The following is an 18,477-nucleotide window of genomic DNA, read 5'->3' on the forward strand; positions in this document are numbered from 1 at the left end:
AAGCCCTGTGTTTAGACACCTCCCAGGCACTGTCTTACCTGATTGAGAAGCACGCTGGGTTTCCCCAGGCACCAAACAACCAGTTGAGACTTGGTTCTGTGCCCTCCTGGCCTCCAACTGCACTAGGGAGAGCTCTTGTCAATCAAATGTCTCCCCAGGGCCTTATCATGCTGTATTAGACCTACTTTCCCCAAAGCAAAAGGCATTCTAACCAATTTTCATAGAACCATTTACTTTCTTTCTTACACTATAAAAATTCCGAATCATAGCAAACAATATCCTCTAAAAATCCAATAGACGTATTAGGCACAGTCACTTTAATGCTATACTAACGTCATTACCTAAGCTCTCCTTGATCATTAGGGTGTCACTTGATTCTGTTTTTTATTTTTCTCATGGGCAGTCAGCGTGGACCTGAGCTTCTGAGGAGAGTTCTTCCCATGAGCAATCAGGGTTGAGTTTGCCTGAGAAAAACGAATGCTTCGAGCTCTCCCTCTTTCTCTCTAAAATCAAATAGTGATAAATATCTTGGACACTGAGTTCCACCACAAGGCATCCTGGTTTCTTGAGGGAAAAAACCTGGGCAGAGTTGGCCCAGCTGGGCTGTTTCCCCCATGTCACTGATTCCATCATAACCAACAACAGCGGCAACTATGGCCCTCTAAAGTGAAAGAGGTCCATCGAAGACATCTTCTCATGCTCAGGACCATCGCTTTCTCATGGTCACTGTGGGATGAAGAAAGGCACAAAAACAGCCTCATTTTCCGCTGGGTTTCCCAAGCTACCACAACAAGACAGGGAGACAGGTGCCTTCCAAAGCTCACACTAGGTGAACCAAAAGGTGGGGGGCAGCTGCCTATCTGGCAGCCTTTCATGGGCAAGAAGGTAACTAAGGTCATAGGTGCTCATTTAAAAATCCCAAAGCTGCTGTCAGCAAGGCTGCCCCACAGACCCAGCTCATCCTCCAGGAAGGAACACAGAACAGCCCCTTCCCAGGGTCTCCTCCACGACTGCCACTGGGAATTGCAAATCCATCAGTTCCTGTCTAAAGCCGTGGCTGGAGTCTTTTCTACCCTACTTCTTTACCAGGGTAGATCATCAGAAAGCTGCCAGCCTCACCCACAGTACTTGAGTTTCCTAGGGAAACCCCTGTTGAGGACACATTGGCTTTCTTCAGCCAGCTGTACCATGCCATTTTTTGCCGTCTCTGCCTAGGCTGCTGGCAAACTGAAAGTACCTTGGTGTTTGGATATATAACAAGCTCTCTTCTTTATTACCTATATTTTGGAACGTTATTTTAATGGCCCTGTTGCATGGGTATATTATCATACAAGTGATCCCAAATCATTTTAGGTAGAGACTAGAAAATTTTTTAAAGTAATACTAGTTTCCTAATCTATAAAGTAAAAGCTAATGATACCTGCCTCACAGGATTGATTCAATAATACAATGAATGCACAGCATCTAACACAGTACCTGGTACACAGCAGATGCTCAGTAAGTGAGATCTGATTTGACTTAAACATCATTACTTTATTGTTAACCTACGTCCAAAGCAGCATTATTGATGTTACCATGGGAAGAGTTTTTCATTTAATTTATAATTTAGAACTTATTTTACTGAAAATTGGATTGGAGCCAGTTCACAGCACCAAATAAATTATTTTTGAACTACAATATTTGAAATAAAACCATGCATACAAACAGATGCTAGAAAGAGGGAGAAAAATTCCAGTACTACAATGAGTTAAATGTTAAAAATGAGCCTTACGCTTAGCTTTGTGTTTTCTGAAAGCCAGAGCGAAAATGAAATCATGTTAACTTACGCAACTCTCGTCATCTGATAAATGGCATGTGTAGCTCCTACGGAAAGTGACTTTTTCTCCTAACATTGGGATCTGAGGGTAAGTGCTCACACTGCTCCTCACAGGAGGTATATTGAGTACGGAGCAGAAGGGCTGCACCCATGCATGCCCACGTGCAAAGGCACACACACCTACCCTTCAGAAGAGATCTTTACTTTTCAGTATTAAATGGTTAGGAACTGGAGGGTGAGCTCTCTGGGGATTTTCCAGGGTTACACAGAGGGGTGTTCTTTATTGTTTTCTAAAACTTTCACCAAGAAATTTTGTTGGAGAGCATGGACCAGTGGCTCAGGTCCACAGAATACCATCCATCCTATCTCAGTTCACACACACTTAAGAAACGTGGAGTTAAATTACTCCTCCCTATTCCAAAATATAGACAGTTTCCAGGTTCACATCTGTGAAGGAGCCTGGACAGTGGCTTTCCTGAGAGTGCAGGCTGGCTTCTACCTTCCCAAGCCTCTGCAGAGCCTCTCTGGCTGCTCTGAGCCGGGTGACCAGAGGGGTCCGTGGATAGGGAGACTGTGGCTTCATCCTTGGGGGATCTGCTTCCCAACGCTTTCGAATAATCAGAGACAAGAGACTTCTCTGGGAAAACCATAATCGCCCAACTAGAGAGGGGACCAAATGCTACCAGGATTTATTGGCTTTGATTAACAATACGGTGTTTGTTTTTGCAGGTAATTAGAGTTCAGTAGCAAGCTATAAAGAGTCCTCCAAGAAATTCTAAACAGACTGTAGCTAAAGGCTACTGGAGTATGACTGAATCTAATCATTCATCTGCAGACCTCCCGTGTTAAGATGCCAGTGTTTGATCCAGCACAACCGCACAGATCAGGGAGGAACGGCGCTCTGTGTTCTTAATGCCCAAGGAGAAAAGGCAGACCCTGTGTGCTCACATGCAGAGGTGACTGCTGCCATGGGATGCAGCAGTTCACATAAATATATCTCTTCAAAGGTCCACACAACCTGCGCGTTGGGAAATGTTTTGACAACTCTGCATTCTCACAACTGTTAGGGAGTTGATTCCGCTGTACTGCGACGGGCTGGGTGGGGCATTTGATAGTGAGAAGATGTTTGCCAAAGCCATACTCATTTGTACTTTTCTTTCAGCAACCACTATTGGGTGGGGTTTTCTAGTTGTTTTTTGTTCTTAACAAATCTGAGATATGAATACAAATTTGATTACAAATAATTTAAAAAAAGTATTTTCTAGTAGTGTAGGCAAACTAGTATGGCAAAGTGTTGTCACCAATATTTCTGAAATACTGTCAAGATGAAATAAATGTGTACGTAGAGATAACTACTTATCTTGCTTCTCTTGGCCAATAACATGTTATTTTCCCCTTAGTCCCAGGAAATACACATAAGATTATTTTCATTCTCTGTACTCACATCATGATAGCCAACAGGTACAGAAAAGTCAACAACAAACCCATCTACAGGAGTGAAAAAAATTAAAATGGGACCAGATAAACAAAACAAGGTAAAAACATCAAGCCACAGATATGGCTAATACTAGGAGAAAACAACTGCTTTTGTACTCCTTATTCATTGCCTCTACTCTTGCAGAAGCTTGAGTTCACCTTTAGGGTTCCAGGCATCTTACTATCTCGGGCACTGGGAAAACTTTACAATATATATTTTTCCCCAAGAACTAGATTTCCATTTAATTTTGTTCTCTTCTGTCCAATATAAATTTTTCCATTGTTTTGCATGCTTTGGCCTCCTCAATTTATTTATTTAAAGTTCTTAAGCAGTCATATCACAATGTTTCCTTCAGAGAAACATAAAACAGACACCTACTCCAGGAGAAAGAGTAAACCCTCGGGCCACAGTTTGAGAGTCAGCTGGTTTTCTGCCCCCTGAGACTTCCTGCAGGTGATCTCAGCCTTGGGCCAGCCATTCAACCCCTCGGACCTTCTTTTTCCTCATCTAAAAAAACCAGGAGGCTGCCTCGGATTCTCTCCACATCATCTTTGGGCTCTAAGGTTCTGTGGTTCTCTCCTCCTGAAGGGAAGAACTTCCATGTGCAAAGGCAATAGCTGATGATTCTTTAAACTAAGACACTGACATTCTACCTTCAGAAAGTTGGACTTTGTTTGAAACTGGCTGAAAAAAAAACAACAACCCAGAAATTCAATAGCACAAAGATAAATCCCATTATTTGAACGGCATATTTAGAGTGAATCAAGATCATGCTGGTCCGGGAAAGGGGATACAACTCACGACAACACTGAGAAAATCTCTTCCCTTTACAGCGTGTGCTTTAAGAATAGACTTAAAGCAAACATCAAATGAGCATTTCCACTCTCAGAGACAGTCTGTTCTGTGATCTCTTGGGTTCCCTGCAGGGTTGGGACCCAGGCTTGCTGGCCTAGGTCCTTACTCTAGAGGAAGCAAAGGCATTCAGCAGCACTGTTTTAGAACTTCCAGAATCTGAGTGAAAAAAATATGTATTCAGAAAAGCATTTAAAGAGGCAGAACAATCCAGAGTCTGATACTTACTTGTGGCCCAGCTCATGAGCGATGGTAAAGGCCAAATTGAGGCCATTGTCTTCGGCAAGCACACATTTCCTCTTAGCACTGCACACACCTCCTAAGTAAGCAATTCCTGCAGCAGAGACACAAAACACATCCTCTTCAGAATGTGCGAGGCCCTGACCTCGCAGGGCAAATCCACATGGTCAACATCACACATCATCAAGAGGGGCAAACGGGGGCGAGGATGACCATGGGACTGGACCTGTCATTCCAGAGCTCATATGGAGACTGGCTGGTGTGTGATGCTTTTGTATTCGCCTAATAATAATAATAATAATAGTAATAACAACCACAAACATCTCTCAAGCATTTAACATGCGTCAGGCAACATACTGAGCGGTTTACACAGATTATCTAATGAAGTCCTCATTACCTGGGATGGAGGCAACAGAGAAACTGGGGTTCAGAGAGAAAAGGTAACTTTCCCAAGGTCACCTGGACTGGCACCTGATGCTGGGCTGCTGAGCCAGACCTGTCCAACTTCAGCATCCAGGGCTGGGACCAGGTGAGGCCAAAAAGTCAAGGCACCCAGTGTGCAAGTTTCAAGGAGGGTCTCCCTCTCAGGAGCCGACCCTGAGAGGGATGGAGGGCTTCCTCAAATTTCGCACCCTGGGCACCTCCTACTCTCACCCCAGTCCCGGCCCTATTAGGGTTAATGCTGTCAGGGGGTGAGCTCGGATCGGGACCGGGACTCACAGAGAGCAGGCCATGGAAGGTGCAGAATGTTCAGAAAAATGTTTCAGGAGCCCTGAGGAGGACGAGACCAGGGCCCAGGAGCAATGAAAGACGCTGGAAGAGTACGGGCCTGGAAGTCATTTGGGAGGTTGGGTCCCACGGCCCAACTCGCTCAACTCTGCACAAACATGACGGGGCCCAAGGACCTTCCCTGAGACGGGAAGATCAAGGCAGTGCAACCAGGGGGGTACCAGACTCAGGAAAATGGTGCGAGCAAGGGGGCTGGGTACAGAGGACAGGAGGCTGCCAGCCTCTGGTGGACGATGGCAGTGCTCCAGGGGAGAGAGGTTATTATGGCAGGGGGGCTCATGTGAACAGGATGGGGGCCTTGGACGGACCAGGCACAACTGAAGAACGCTGGGCATCAGCTGTGCACAGGCCACACGTCTCCAGGCTGACACTCCAGGGCTGATACTGCCCACGGCAGCTCTCCACACTCCCTCTTAGCTCTGCACCCAGGAAGGACATCACCATGACCCCATCCAGGAACCCCCAGGACATATCTCAACAAAAGCCAGAGTCCATGGACCCCGAAGGGCTTGGGATAGAACTTGAGTACTGGTGGCATCTGACTCCTCACTATGCCCTGTGAAATGTATGAGTGGCTGGTGGCACAGGGGGCCATACGCCCGAGCAGGCTCAGTGCTGCCCTCGCTGTGAGCTCACAAGGGGTGTGGGGAGGTCAGTGGCTCTGTTGGCCCCACAGCCAGGTGTGCACTGGCTATTGGTGCCTGGTGACCAGGTGGATAGGGACTCTGCCCGCCAGCCCTGTGCCCTGGAAGGGCTGTGGCCACCCGAGTGAGGGCACCTGTTCTCCACCCAGAGACACTACCCACTGCCAGGCTGCACGCTGCTCCCTTTCACTAATGTGCAGGAAGTGTCTCAGAAGCCGACAGTGGCCCTGCAGGCACAGGAGCCGGGGAGGGAAGGAGCTGGAAGAGGGGAATGAACAGCGGGATTAATTAATTAAAAATGAACCTCCCTCCCTGCTCCCAAAGAGCTAAACCAACATCCTCTTTGTTGACATCAAAATCAAGCTGGGGCGGACCTCAGCTACACACAGGGCACTCCCCCGCAACCCCTGCAAGGGGCAGACAAGCTTGCACACCCCGGCTCAAGGGCTCAACTCACACTCAGCAAACTGAGCTGGGCACCACAGCACATATCTGCTTTTATTTGGAAGCATGCAACACGCTTGGCCAAGGTTGAAGAATTTTTTTTTTTTACAAAAAAGAAAGAAAAAAAGGAAATGTTATTTGGCCTCAAAATGTGTTTTTTGCATATGGGCATCATAATCCAGCAATGCAGAATATGGGAAGAGGAAAATGACAACCAGAAAGGACACGATCTGCCCTTTCTGATATCGTTGAGGTCATTATTACGGTTTTGTTTAAAAATGCTTTCTGGGCTTCCCTGGTGGCGCAGTGGTTAAGAATCTGCCTGCCAATTCAGGGGACACGGGTTCGAGCCCTGGTCTGGGAAGATCCCACATGCCGCGGAGCGACTAAGCCTGTGAGCCACAACTACTGAGCCTGCACATCTGGAGCCTGTGCTCCGCAACAAGAGAGGCCGTGATAATGAGAGGCCCGCGCACCACGATGAAGAGTGGCCCCCACTTGCCACAACTAGAGAAAGCCCTCGCACAGAAACGAAGACCCAACACAGCCAAAAAAAAAAAAAAAAAAAAATGCTTTCTGGGTTGCTGCAGAAAGTCCAGCAGTGAGTAGTCGGAATGCTTCCACACTGCACTGATGGCATACGCATGCCGCGCACACACGCACGCACTCAAACGCACACCCAACCATACCCAGCCTCCTGGGTCAATGAATCAATCAGAAACAATCAGATGTGCTTGCCCCGGAGGAGTTGTCTGGTGAGGGAGAAAGAGAGACATCCAAGGCCAGCTGTGCTGAGCTTGCTGTCCCAAAAGCGCCTGCTGAACCAGCAGACTTTAAATGCCACAGAAACACATCCCCTGGCCTCGGCTACACTCGGCACCTGGAACAGGCATCCTGAGTTTCCACTCTAATTGGGTAACACACAACACTAGGGAAAGAGCTAAGTAGAAGGCCTTCCAATAATTGCACTTTAATTTTTCCAGGTGCATATGATTTTTTCTCTTTTCTTACTAGAAAACAAAGCATTAGTTTATTTATAAGAAATGCTCTCACACAAAGGTGGATTAAGGTCTAGTGCTTTTAAAGGTTTATTCCAATTGTGAATAGCCCAGTCATAAAACCGAGCAAGGCAAAACACGTCAACAAAAACGGCCCAGAAAATGGAGCACGGGAGCTTGTGCGTTTATGAGCGACAGTGTGGAAATGCTTAGAACTCACAAAACAAAGTCTGGAGAGAATCCCAGATTGTTGTAAAAGTAAGAACTGCAGGGAATAGATGGTAATTAAACCAGGAGCTGCAGCGGAAAGCAAAGCCCACCACTACTCCATGTTTTCTGGAAAGAAACAGCAGTCTAGAGAGGAAGGTGTGATGGAGACGCAGAGACACCCCAACTCGTCAGGCTGCAAAGGCACCAACCTGGAAACCCCGCCCAATCCCACCTCAGCACTTGTCAAGAAATGAGGAAAAACCAGTTTTCTCTGCATTGATTTTTTTCTTTTAATTAAAAAAAGGAAGTCTGTAAACACAGGTTCTGCTAATGTCCATGCTGAAGCTGTGGAAGCAGAGGGACCTTCTTAAGTAACTGGAATTCCCCACACAGATAGCAAGGATTTCTCAGACCCTAGAGTGGTTCTTTCAATGGTTTCAGTCTTCCATGATTTAAAATTCTCCACCAGAGAAATAAGAGTAGAACTTATTTTTGAAATTTTAAAAAAACATCAATTCCACATGTTTACAGAGCTCCTTGGAACAAAAGCGAAGCAGAAAGGCAACAGGCATTTATTACGGTTCTCTTCACAGGCAAGCGCTGCTCCGCATGCTTGGTCCTCCCTTATTTGGAAGGTATTACTGGTCCCACTTTACAGATAGGGAAATGAAGGTTCAGCATCCAGTTATGTGGCTGATCAGGGCCCAGACTTGGGTACAAATGCAGGGTTATCTTTCTCCAACACCCATGCTCCCCCAGGCAAACCCTGGGCCTCCTGCACCAAAGCTTTGGTAACCAGCAACGACGATAAGCTTGGAGGATTTAGAAGATTTTTGTAAATCATAACGTGTGCTTATGCTGAGATGTGGGTGGGATACAGTAAAGGTTTCATGTGTTTAAGTCCAAATGTTTTTAATCCTAAAGATGAAAAGACTTGAGGGATATGTGCAGCCACATTAACAGTAGTTACCTCTAGGACATGGTGAAGTCATTACAGATCTTTAAATTTTTTCTTCTTTTTTTGGCTTAAACCTAGTACAGTGAATGTGTACTCGCTATGAAAGTTAAAGTTATTGGTTATATTTCATTTATTCAAGGTGACATATAGCAGAGGCCAAGGTGGGAGACTAATAAAAAAAAAATAACAACAACAAAAACTCTCCGGATTTTGATTCTGAGTGTACAGCCCTTAAGGCAGCAGATAATGAAGGAAGTTTATAGTCAACACATAATTGAGTGTGTGCTTGTATCCTAAGGGCAACTCTCTCCACCTCTACTATAACCCTGGCACAGATTAGGGAAGCAAAATACATTTTTGAAAGTCTGAAATGCTGGAGGTAGAAATGAAGGGCTGTAAAGTGTTTTTCTGATCCCTGAAGAAGTATATTTAATTCATCCCAAAGCAGATCACATCCACCAGAGCCTCCTGACCCACCTTCCCAGGCAAATCAACTCAGTGTGGACACTCTCTCTTCTCCATTCTTTTCTTTTTCTTGGTAGGAGCACAAGCTTGGGGAGCAAATTGGGTGAGGAGGTTTAATTATTTTCTTTTTTAGTAGAAAAGTGTGTGGTGTAAGCACATAATTCTTAAATTCAGAGTTGACCATATGATCCTTTCTAGATTTAAGGAATAAACAACACCCAACTGTATAAACTCTGGTTTATCCAGCAAATTGTCTGTGTAAACAGTGTACAGCTGTTGGCCCTGTTGCCCATTACTCAGACCTTCTCAGGCTCTGCCTCTGAGAGAGACAGTCAACTTTCTTCCACCAGCTGCTCAACAAACCAACACCATCATGGTTATCACTGGCACACCACGCTGCCTATTACAAGAAGGCAATTTACATCTATTCTCACAGTAATCACAGTGGTTGAGATTGAGTTTCATATTCAGGCTCATCCACAAGTTCTTGTGCTCTTGGAAACTCACTAAGTGGTTGGAGGTATGATTTGAATTTGTGAACGGCATTAGAAACAAATGTCTTAGAGCCCAGGATGTGACAAATGAAAAGTAACTACAGTCTATTCTTGTTACTCACGGTACTTAGATTCTAAAAATTCGCCCTGAACCCTGAATGCTGGAATATAGAACCATTGGTCCTAGGGGAAATACAGGATTTGGTTCCTGTGAGCCTCTGGTCACGTTTTGTCAAGTGACACATAACCTTGTTTTATGTGTGTTTCTGTTTGAAGACACCTTATTCAATATATATCGTTGATTCATTAACATTGAACTCAGAGCCAACAGTCCTATAACTCACGCCTGAATGAAGCTCATCTAGTATTTTTCTCTGCAAGGCGCATGGCAGCCTTCTTGAGCTTCAAAGCACTAAACAGCACTTCAGCACTATCTTTGGAGGCCATTCAAAACAGCAAAATCACCACAAAAAGCATAAAAATACGAAAAACAAGGTGTCAGATAGACCTCAAAAAGGATGTTTATTCACAGCATGAGAGCTGAAATAAGATGGCAAAATACTGCCTTGTTTGACATCTTCTGGGAACGTGCCTGTTGGGTGACTCAAATATTTCACCACTCTGCATGTGTCTGCAAATGACCACAAAAGTGCTGTAAGTATTGATTTTGGAGTTCCAAATAAAGTTTAACGAGTAGGTGAATTCACACAGGCAGAATCCATGAATGAGTAAAATTAGCTGTATTCTCAAAAATCATGTCCTATTCTCAGGCACAATGAAATCTTTATCAGTTGCAACAAGGAAATTCAATTTTCATTTAAGCTTACATTTCCTATATATCCTGCTTATATTTCCTGACTCTATACTATCTAAATTATTTAACTGATTCAGGCCCTTCTCCTCTGCAATTTTGCTTCTGTGTTCTCTGAGGTCAGTGGTTCACAGGGTCACTGTAAGTCACTAATCCCCTAAAGGATTCTGCGCAGAGTGGACAGAGCCCCATATATGCTGAAGGACAGGTATAGTTTCTAACAAATTGGGAAAGAATGTTAATGGTAAGGGCAGGAGAGGGTGGTCCCACCACTTGGGACTGTGGAGCACTGCTTTCCAGACCAGCCTGTCCATGGCTTTCTGCCCCAGCTCAGTGCCTCCATCCCCCAGGGGCATAGCTGGATAATCCCTCCCAGATCCAGCCTTGTCTTAGCAATTCCACCACAAGTAGGAATCCCTGTCTCCCTGCTTCTCTTCTTCTGGGTCCCTTAGTGTCAGTCACAGTGGAAGGAAGATGAGTTAGTCAAGGCCTTTGTCCCTACACCATGGACAGGGGAGGGGGCAATGGCTTAAAAAGGGGCACTGGTTCCCTCCTTAAACACGGGCACTGCAGAAGCAGCCACTGCAATTCAAAAATGTCCGTGCCTAACACCTATCTAACCTAGAAGAACACTGACAAACTGAAAACTCAGCAACTTAACTCAAGGTTAAATGAAGTGGTAAATAGACAAAGCGTGAAGGTAATAGCTTCCAAGTCTGATCATTGAAGGGCTCACATGTTCAGTTTTGAAACTTAATACCAAGTTAGAGTAATCGAAGCAGTGTGCTACATGCATAAAGACAGACATTTAGATCAATTGAACAGAACCAAGAGTCCAGAAATAAACCTTCACATTTATAGTCAATTGACTTTTGACAAGGGTGCCAAGACCATCCAGTGGGGGGAAAGAAGAGTCTTTTCAACAAATGGTGCTGAAACCAATGGACACCCACATGCAAAAGAATGATGTCAGATACAAAAATGAACTCCAAATGGATTATAGACCTAAACGTAAGAGCTAAACCATAAAACTCCTAGAAGAAAACAGAATTAAATCTCTCTGACCTTGGGAAAGGCAAGGCCTTCTCAGATGTAACACCAAAGGCATGAGTGAGGGAAAAAAATCCCACGTCAGTGTGTTCACCAATGCAGACAGGCTCCCCTTGCTGCCCCACCCCAAAGAAGAATGGCCAGGTCAGGGCTGGGAATGAGGTGGGGAGGTGTGGAGTTCCAAGCCAAGCAATGAATGTGCTGATACATCCCCAAGGAAGTTGCCCAGCCATCCCCCCTGCGTTATGGTTTCCTGCTAACTGGGAACCATCCCAGCAGCCTCTGTGCCACAGGCTACCTCATGTAGCCAATTCAAATGCCACATGAGTTGCTGCTTTGTGTGTGTGTGTGTGTGTGTGTGTGTGTGTCGGCGGGGAGGTTCTTGATTGTGGTCAGAGCCAGGAAAGACCACGTGTGTTGTGTTGCACTCCCGCTTAGAACAAACATGCCCTCACTCTGGGCGTCCCAGGCATCTCCAGGATCTAGAGCTTTAGGAAGAGATGCCACACCTGATGAGGGAAGCACACAGAAAGTCCCCACAGAGGACTCAAGGGTAGCTGGGCTAAAGCTGCAGCTCCTACAAGATGAATTGAGTGAGTGAAGTATAAACGGAGCAGTCAATTCCCCCTGGGGTTTACAAATTGGAAGCAAAAAAGTTTATCCCAATGGTTTGCTGCACTCTGTGGAAACCAAAACATACTGGGAGATGGGGAGGGAAAAGAAATAAATAACTGTTGACATTCAACAGACCACAGCCAGCTTGAGCCAAATGCACGGAGACATCGTGCAGATTTCCTACCTTCCAGGCAGGATGGCACTTGTGTCTGGGGGGGGAGGGGATCCCCAGGGAGCAGACAGTATTCCTCAAATGACCAAGGTGCCGCTCCTTCGAGGGCCCCACAGAGGCTCAGTGGCTTCTGCACCAGGACCGGATGCCCACCAGAAAGGGCCCCCAGCAGGTTCACCTCAGGACATCAAAGGAGGGAGGTCTGTGCAGAGATCCTTGAAACCCTTTTATTTTGACAAATACTTCATGCAGTGTTTCCTAACTGCCTGTATGTTATAGCGTCATGCCAGGCACGAGATCCTAAGGTGAACAAAAGCAGTGCAGGCCAAGGGAAAACAGCCCCAAGAATACCATTCCAGCAAGAAGACAGGGAGGCAGGTGGAAAGGTCAGCAGAGACTTTATAAATCAAGCTCAGGGCCTGAAGGGTGGGTGCTGGGGTCTCTAAAAGACCCCTGCCCCAGTGACCTGTGTCTAGATCTAGGCTCTTGGGAGAGCAGACAATGGAGACTAGAAATGGAGTTTTCTCTGAGTCCCCTCCTGCACCCTCAGTTCCCTGCTCTGGGTCGACTCTCACAGCAGAGGACCACCCCCCTCACAGAACCGTGCCCTCATTCTCACTTTTGGCACTCAGCAAACATTTCTGGGCACCCTGGCCATGGTTAGCTCCTCACGTGGGAGTTCGCTGGCAGCACCCATGAGTGCAGAAGTGATGCAAGCCTTCGAGTTCCATTTCAAAGACCTCTGAATCCCTGCGTGTGCTCCCTGAGCATGAGAGAGGGTAACAGACCCGTCTTCTAGCTTTTGCCATTCTATAGCATGATACCTACCAAGCCTGCTTGGTGTCTGCACCTCGACAACCTCTCTTGTGTGTGTACATGCACGCATGTGGGTTTCTGCATGTGCACACATGAATGTGCATGCCTAGACATGGTCCTGGGCAGCCACCACCAGACCATATTTCTGTAAGCTGGCGCTATGAAGTGGACGTCCACACTCCTACAATAAGGGACCCTAGTGAATTTTAGAAGTTTTAATACAGTCACATTTTCTCATCAACTTCACCATTTAGCATTTATTTTTGTCAATAATTCACAAAGGAACTTTGCTAGTCCTCCTTCCACAGCTTTAAGACCCTTCTATCTCCCTCTCTCACTATCAAATTTTCCCTCCACTTGGGGTTAGGATGTCCTCCCTCTCCCTAGGGAAAGTTGGGGTTTGGGGAGCGGGGGACATGATGTATTTTCCTTAAAAATTATCTCGGTCATGTGGGATGTGGAAAATGAGACAACCAAGGCTTCCACAGGGCCAGATATCCCAAAAGCAGATCTGAGAGTGTATGTAACTGTGCCCTGCAGAAACTCAAGTGCTACCTGGGAAGAGGAATACTCACACTGTGCACTTTGAGTCATAATCTCTCTCAACAGTCCTGTCTGAATTAAATTTATAAGAGCAGCCATAGGCAGGGAATGAGGAAAGACCGCCAAATCATGATGACAGCTGGAGCTGGGAAGAAGGCAAGGTGGCTGGCAGCTGGTAAGAGTGACGTCATGTATTTTAATCATGCCCAGTGTTGTGGACAGCACTGTGTCACCCCCAAACCTAGATGTTGAAGCTCTAACCCCCAGTGTGACCATGTTTGGAGATGGGGCCTTTAAAGAGGTAATTAAGGTTAAGTGAGGTCGTAAGGGTAGGGCTCAAATCCAATATGACTGGTGTCCTTATAAGAAGAAAAGACATCAGAGCTCTCTCTCTCCCCCCCACACACAGAGCACATGTGAGGACACAGTGAGAAGGTGGCCGTCTACAAGTCAGGAAGAGAGGCCTCACCAGAAACCAACCCTGATGGCACCCTGATCTCGGATTTCCAGCCTCCAGAACTGAGAAAATAATGTCTATTGTTTAGGCCACCCAGACTGGGTATTTTGCCATGGCCACCTGACCTGACTAGTACACCCAGGGTGTAACCTGGGTACAGAAAGAAGTGCCCTGTGTCCCCCTGGCTCGTGTGGGTAAATGGACAAGAACAGTGGCCACCAAACTCTCCATCCTCATGTGCTACAGGACACCAGAGCTGCCCAACACACCGTGGGACCAGGCTTGCTGTTTAGAACGTAGTTTAATAACAAGAAACTGATCTGGAGAGTTGTACAAGCATGTGGTTGAAACAGCTACAAAAACGCTTGGTAGAGAAGTCCCAGGGGGGAACTCTGGGAGTCAAAGAGGTGTTGATAGCTCTGTATTTAAAATCACAAAACATCTCAACCAGCTGCATTTGGATGCACGGAGGTGACATCCTCAGCCATTTGGCAACGGGGTGCCATGCGAATTGGAGCTGGGATCCCTGTGGAGACACCTGGGAGAGAAGTGGGAAGATGATGATGTGTCAAATGTAGATGCACATCATTCACAGCACCAGCACCTATTTGTAGGGGACTCTTTGGAAATTCCCAGTCCCCACAAAATGTTCTTAAAAAGCTCATAAACATAGGCTTTGAGGGAAGAGCCAGTTTCAAAAGAATTCCAAGGAGGCCCTTGTGAGAGACAACTCTCACAAGGAGAACCAACCTTCTGGGTCTTGGTGGGAAACTGTGAGCCTCACCAGAAGCACAGGAGGCTCCCAAATTGCTGTCAAACAAGTGAAAGGGAGCGTTGCTGCTGGTTCTGCTCGGTGACTCTCAATAAAATCAGAACCAGGAGCAACCAGTATTCTGGGTATAAAGGCCCAAACTTAGCAAGCCAGGAACACAAACACTGCTGCTCTTTTCACCTTGACTCATTCAAAAATCACAAGAGCACAAAGTTGAAAACACCAAGGGAGCTGTCACTACAAATGTCGAGTTACCTGTGGGAAGAGAGGGATGGGAAGAGAGGGGACCCTGGGGTGGGGCCCAGGGAGAGGCATCCTCATGGCTGATGGAGTGCTTGCCCGGGGGACAGTCACACAGATGTCCACCTTATAGAAATCCACCACGTGATTAAAACGCTCAGGTTATGGTTTCCCCAGAGGGAGTGGACACCAAAGTGGCATGAATGAGTCTTCCCAGGGGCTGGTACTGTCTGATCATTGGATCTGGGTTCTTGTTACACAGAGAGCTCAATTTCAAATATTCATTGAGCAGTACACTTAGATATGCTTGTTTTTATGTAAATTATGCTTCCATAAAATTTTAAAATAAAAGAGGTGCACATACAAGTGAAAAAGGAGAGTATGGACCTGACTAAACAATCTGAAATTGGTCAAGATTACTGGCCAATTTAGATGATAGGAGTTTGTCTTGTCTGAGGAGATAATGTATAACATGGTGACTATGGTTGACAACACTGTATTGTATAATTGAAATTTGTTTAGAGAGTGGAACTTAAAAAATGTTCTCACCCACCCCCCACTCCCCAAAGTAAATATGTTAAAAAACTCCATGGGGGGAATCCTTACACAAATTATCAAGTGGTACACTTTAAATATCTTACAGTTTCGTTAATGATAGCTCAATAATGCTGGGAAAGAGAGTTTGTCTTAAGAGGATTCAAGGTCTTAGGTTGATCAAATCATAGTCCTATTAATTAGTTAGTTAGTTAAAGTGGTATTAACTAGTCAAGATCTGCTTTTATCTGTATCACCAGACTTTACCTGTATTACCTGTATTTCTTAGACCATACGAGCTGGTCCTATAAGTCTCCTTTACTGTCTTCCTGTCCAACGACCCTTGCAACGGTATGTTCTTGAAACTTGCCTGAAGCGGACTTGACAACAGCTTCATTCCCTCTCATACTAATAGCTGTATTTCTACAGGAAGAATAAAATACAAAGCCATGCATAGAAATATTTGCCAAGTTAGCAAAGAAAAAGAAAAGCTTTCTCAGAAAAATTAAGAAACCATGTCTCTTGCTAAATGCTTAGCCCAGAAAAATCATCCTCTTGGGGATGAAATGTGGAATGTGAGTGAGACCCTGGGATGAAGGTCAACAGCAGCACCAAGGGCACTTCCAATCTGTGCTTTGTTCTAGCCCCCCCTAGGGTGGGCTGGCTCTCAAGCTAGGGTAGGGGGAGGTCAGGCCAGGCCCCAGGGTAGCTCTGGGCACCAGCTTCTGAACACAAGTTTGTAAATCCCCTGCTGGCAGGACATCACAGTCCCTCAACTAAAGAAGTCACCCTCACACAGGAAGCTGGCTGTCATCTGGGTGTTGACTCAGCGTTTGTGAGCTAAAGTCAACCCACCATGAGAAACTCCCCTTTGGTTGGCCTAGAGAGGCCTGGGTGGGGCTCTGCCTCTGCTGACAGGATGCAAAAATGATGGCATTCCATTTTACTTAAAAACAAAACAAAAGTTAGCCACTTAGAAAGGAATGTTGATGAGAGCAGCACCATGAAGTCAGGTGGGCCCCAAGCACAGTGAGAAGAAACAGGCGAGTCTGTGGCAGGACAATCAGCAGATAAGGAAGACACCCAGCCTGGGGAGCTGTCCCCAGGACACGGCAGAGAGTGGATGGTATGGCTTTGGGTTAAACAGTTCACTGCATTACACTTATAGACACAGGCTCATTACCAAAGGCTACTATCTTAGTCCCTTCAAGCTGCTGCAACAAAATACCACGGAAATGTATTACTCACAGTTCTGAAGGCTGGAATTCTGAGATTAGGGTGCCAGCATGGTTGGGGGTGAGGGCTCTCCTCTGGGAGACAGTCTTCCTGTTGTGTCCTCATATGACAGAAGGGGTAGGGAGCTCTGTGAGGTCTCTCTTATAACAGCACTAATCTCAACCATGAGGGCTCCATCCTTATGACCTAATCAGCTCTTGAAGGTTCCACCTCCTACTGCCATCATCTTGGGAGTTAGGATTTCAATATATAGATTTGGGAGAACATAAACATTCAGATCAGAGCAACTACCTTGGATTTCAAGATTATCCCGGACTACATAAAAAGCCTGAATGTCAGGGTCTGTCTTTGAATAAACAACATTCTTCATCATTTAAACAATTTCATACATTTCCATTTTGTCTCCATGATGATGATGGTCCCCACGTTCCATCCCCAGGACCAGGTGATCCTTCGAGCTCTGCTGTGGCATCCCACCAAGGCTGGCCAGCCAGCAGTCCTATACTTGCCCCAGACTCAGGCCACACCAAACAGGATTCACCACCCCAAACTGAGTCTTCTCAAGTTTTCCACCCCTCGAAGTTCAAAAGCTTGCAGACCTGGTCAATCTCTCTCTTTCTCTCTCTCTCCCTCCCATTCCCCTTCCACCCCATCTCAGTAACCATCAAGTACTGCCATTTTATGCTGCTCACAGACTTTGGAATATGTTCCTTTCTCCTTGGTCCCAAGTCCAGAACTTTGTCACTACTTTAAGCTTTGATTATTGTGGTATCTCCTTAGAGGTCATCTCTTCTGTTTCTCCCCACTTCAATGAGTCCTTTAAAGTCCAGATTCAAGTGTCCTCTCTTCCACTGATTCCCCCCTGATCCTGCCTGGACACACTCCCTTCCCCTTCTAGGTACTCAGAGCCCATCATGATACTTTTACTGCACCAGGAGCCCCACCTTCTTGCAGTCCAGGCATCTGACCAAATCTTATGTCTGCAGGGATGCTAAGCATCTCTGAGCCAGCACCCATACACTATCTCATAACTGACATGGGCTAATGTAGGTTGAACAGTTCCTCAATAAGTTCCATGAATGAGTGAATGCACACCAGCCCTACCAACTTATAATCATCATAAAACAGCACCTTCTGCTGCTTAAGAAGTTGACTGGAACAGGAAGGAACAAATGGTGAGGATGCTGATGACACTAACATTTATCAAACACTTACCATGTATGGACCTAGAGACTGTCATACAGAGTGAAGTAAGTCAGAAAGAGAAAAACAAATACCATATGCTAACACATAGATATGGAATCTAAAAAAAAAAAAAAAAAAAAAAAAGAAGAAGGTTATCAAGAACATAGGGGCAGGACAGGACTAAAGACACAGATGTAGAGAATGGACCTGAGGACACGGGGAGGGGGAAGGGTAAGCTGGGACGAAGTGAGAGAGTGGCATGGAGGTATGTACACTACCAAAATAGATAGCTAGTGGGAAGCAGCCGCATAGCACAGGGAGATCAGCTCTGTGCTTTGTGACCACCTAGAGGGGTGGGATAGGGAGGGTGAGAGGGAGACGCAAGAGGGAGGAGATATGGAGATATATGTATACATATAGCTGATTCACTTTGTTATACAGCAGAAACTAACACACCACTGTAAAGCAATTACACTCCAGTAAAGATGTGAAAAACAAACAAACAAAAAAACAAACAAAAAAAGCACTTACCATGTGTGTACCAGACCCCATGCTAAAGATTTCCCGTCATTATCTCATTTTATACTTACAGTCACCTGATGAGGTAAATACTATTTATTATCGCCATGATACTGATGAGAAACTAAGGCCCTAAGAAG

The 18,477-nt window shown here is 45.8% G+C and overlaps 1 protein-coding gene across 8 annotated transcripts in view; it reads right to left on the reverse strand.

Annotated features, from left to right (window-relative positions):
• ADAMTS17 (ADAM metallopeptidase with thrombospondin type 1 motif 17) overlaps positions 1 to 18,477 on the reverse strand; it is a 359,201-nt gene that overhangs the window by 197,692 nt on the left and 143,032 nt on the right. For all 8 annotated transcript variants that reach the window (XM_059912613.1, XM_059912610.1, XM_059912612.1 and 5 more), the window contains exon 8: positions 4,374 to 4,479. In XM_059912613.1, the coding sequence (XP_059768596.1) occupies positions 4,374 to 4,479 (106 nt within the window). The remainder of the gene's footprint in view (positions 1 to 4,373; positions 4,480 to 18,477) is intronic.

This window comes from Balaenoptera ricei, chromosome 2 (genome assembly GCF_028023285.1).
Source record: "Balaenoptera ricei isolate mBalRic1 chromosome 2, mBalRic1.hap2, whole genome shotgun sequence".
In the NCBI taxonomy this organism is placed as follows: Eukaryota; Metazoa; Chordata; class Mammalia; order Artiodactyla; family Balaenopteridae; genus Balaenoptera; species Balaenoptera ricei.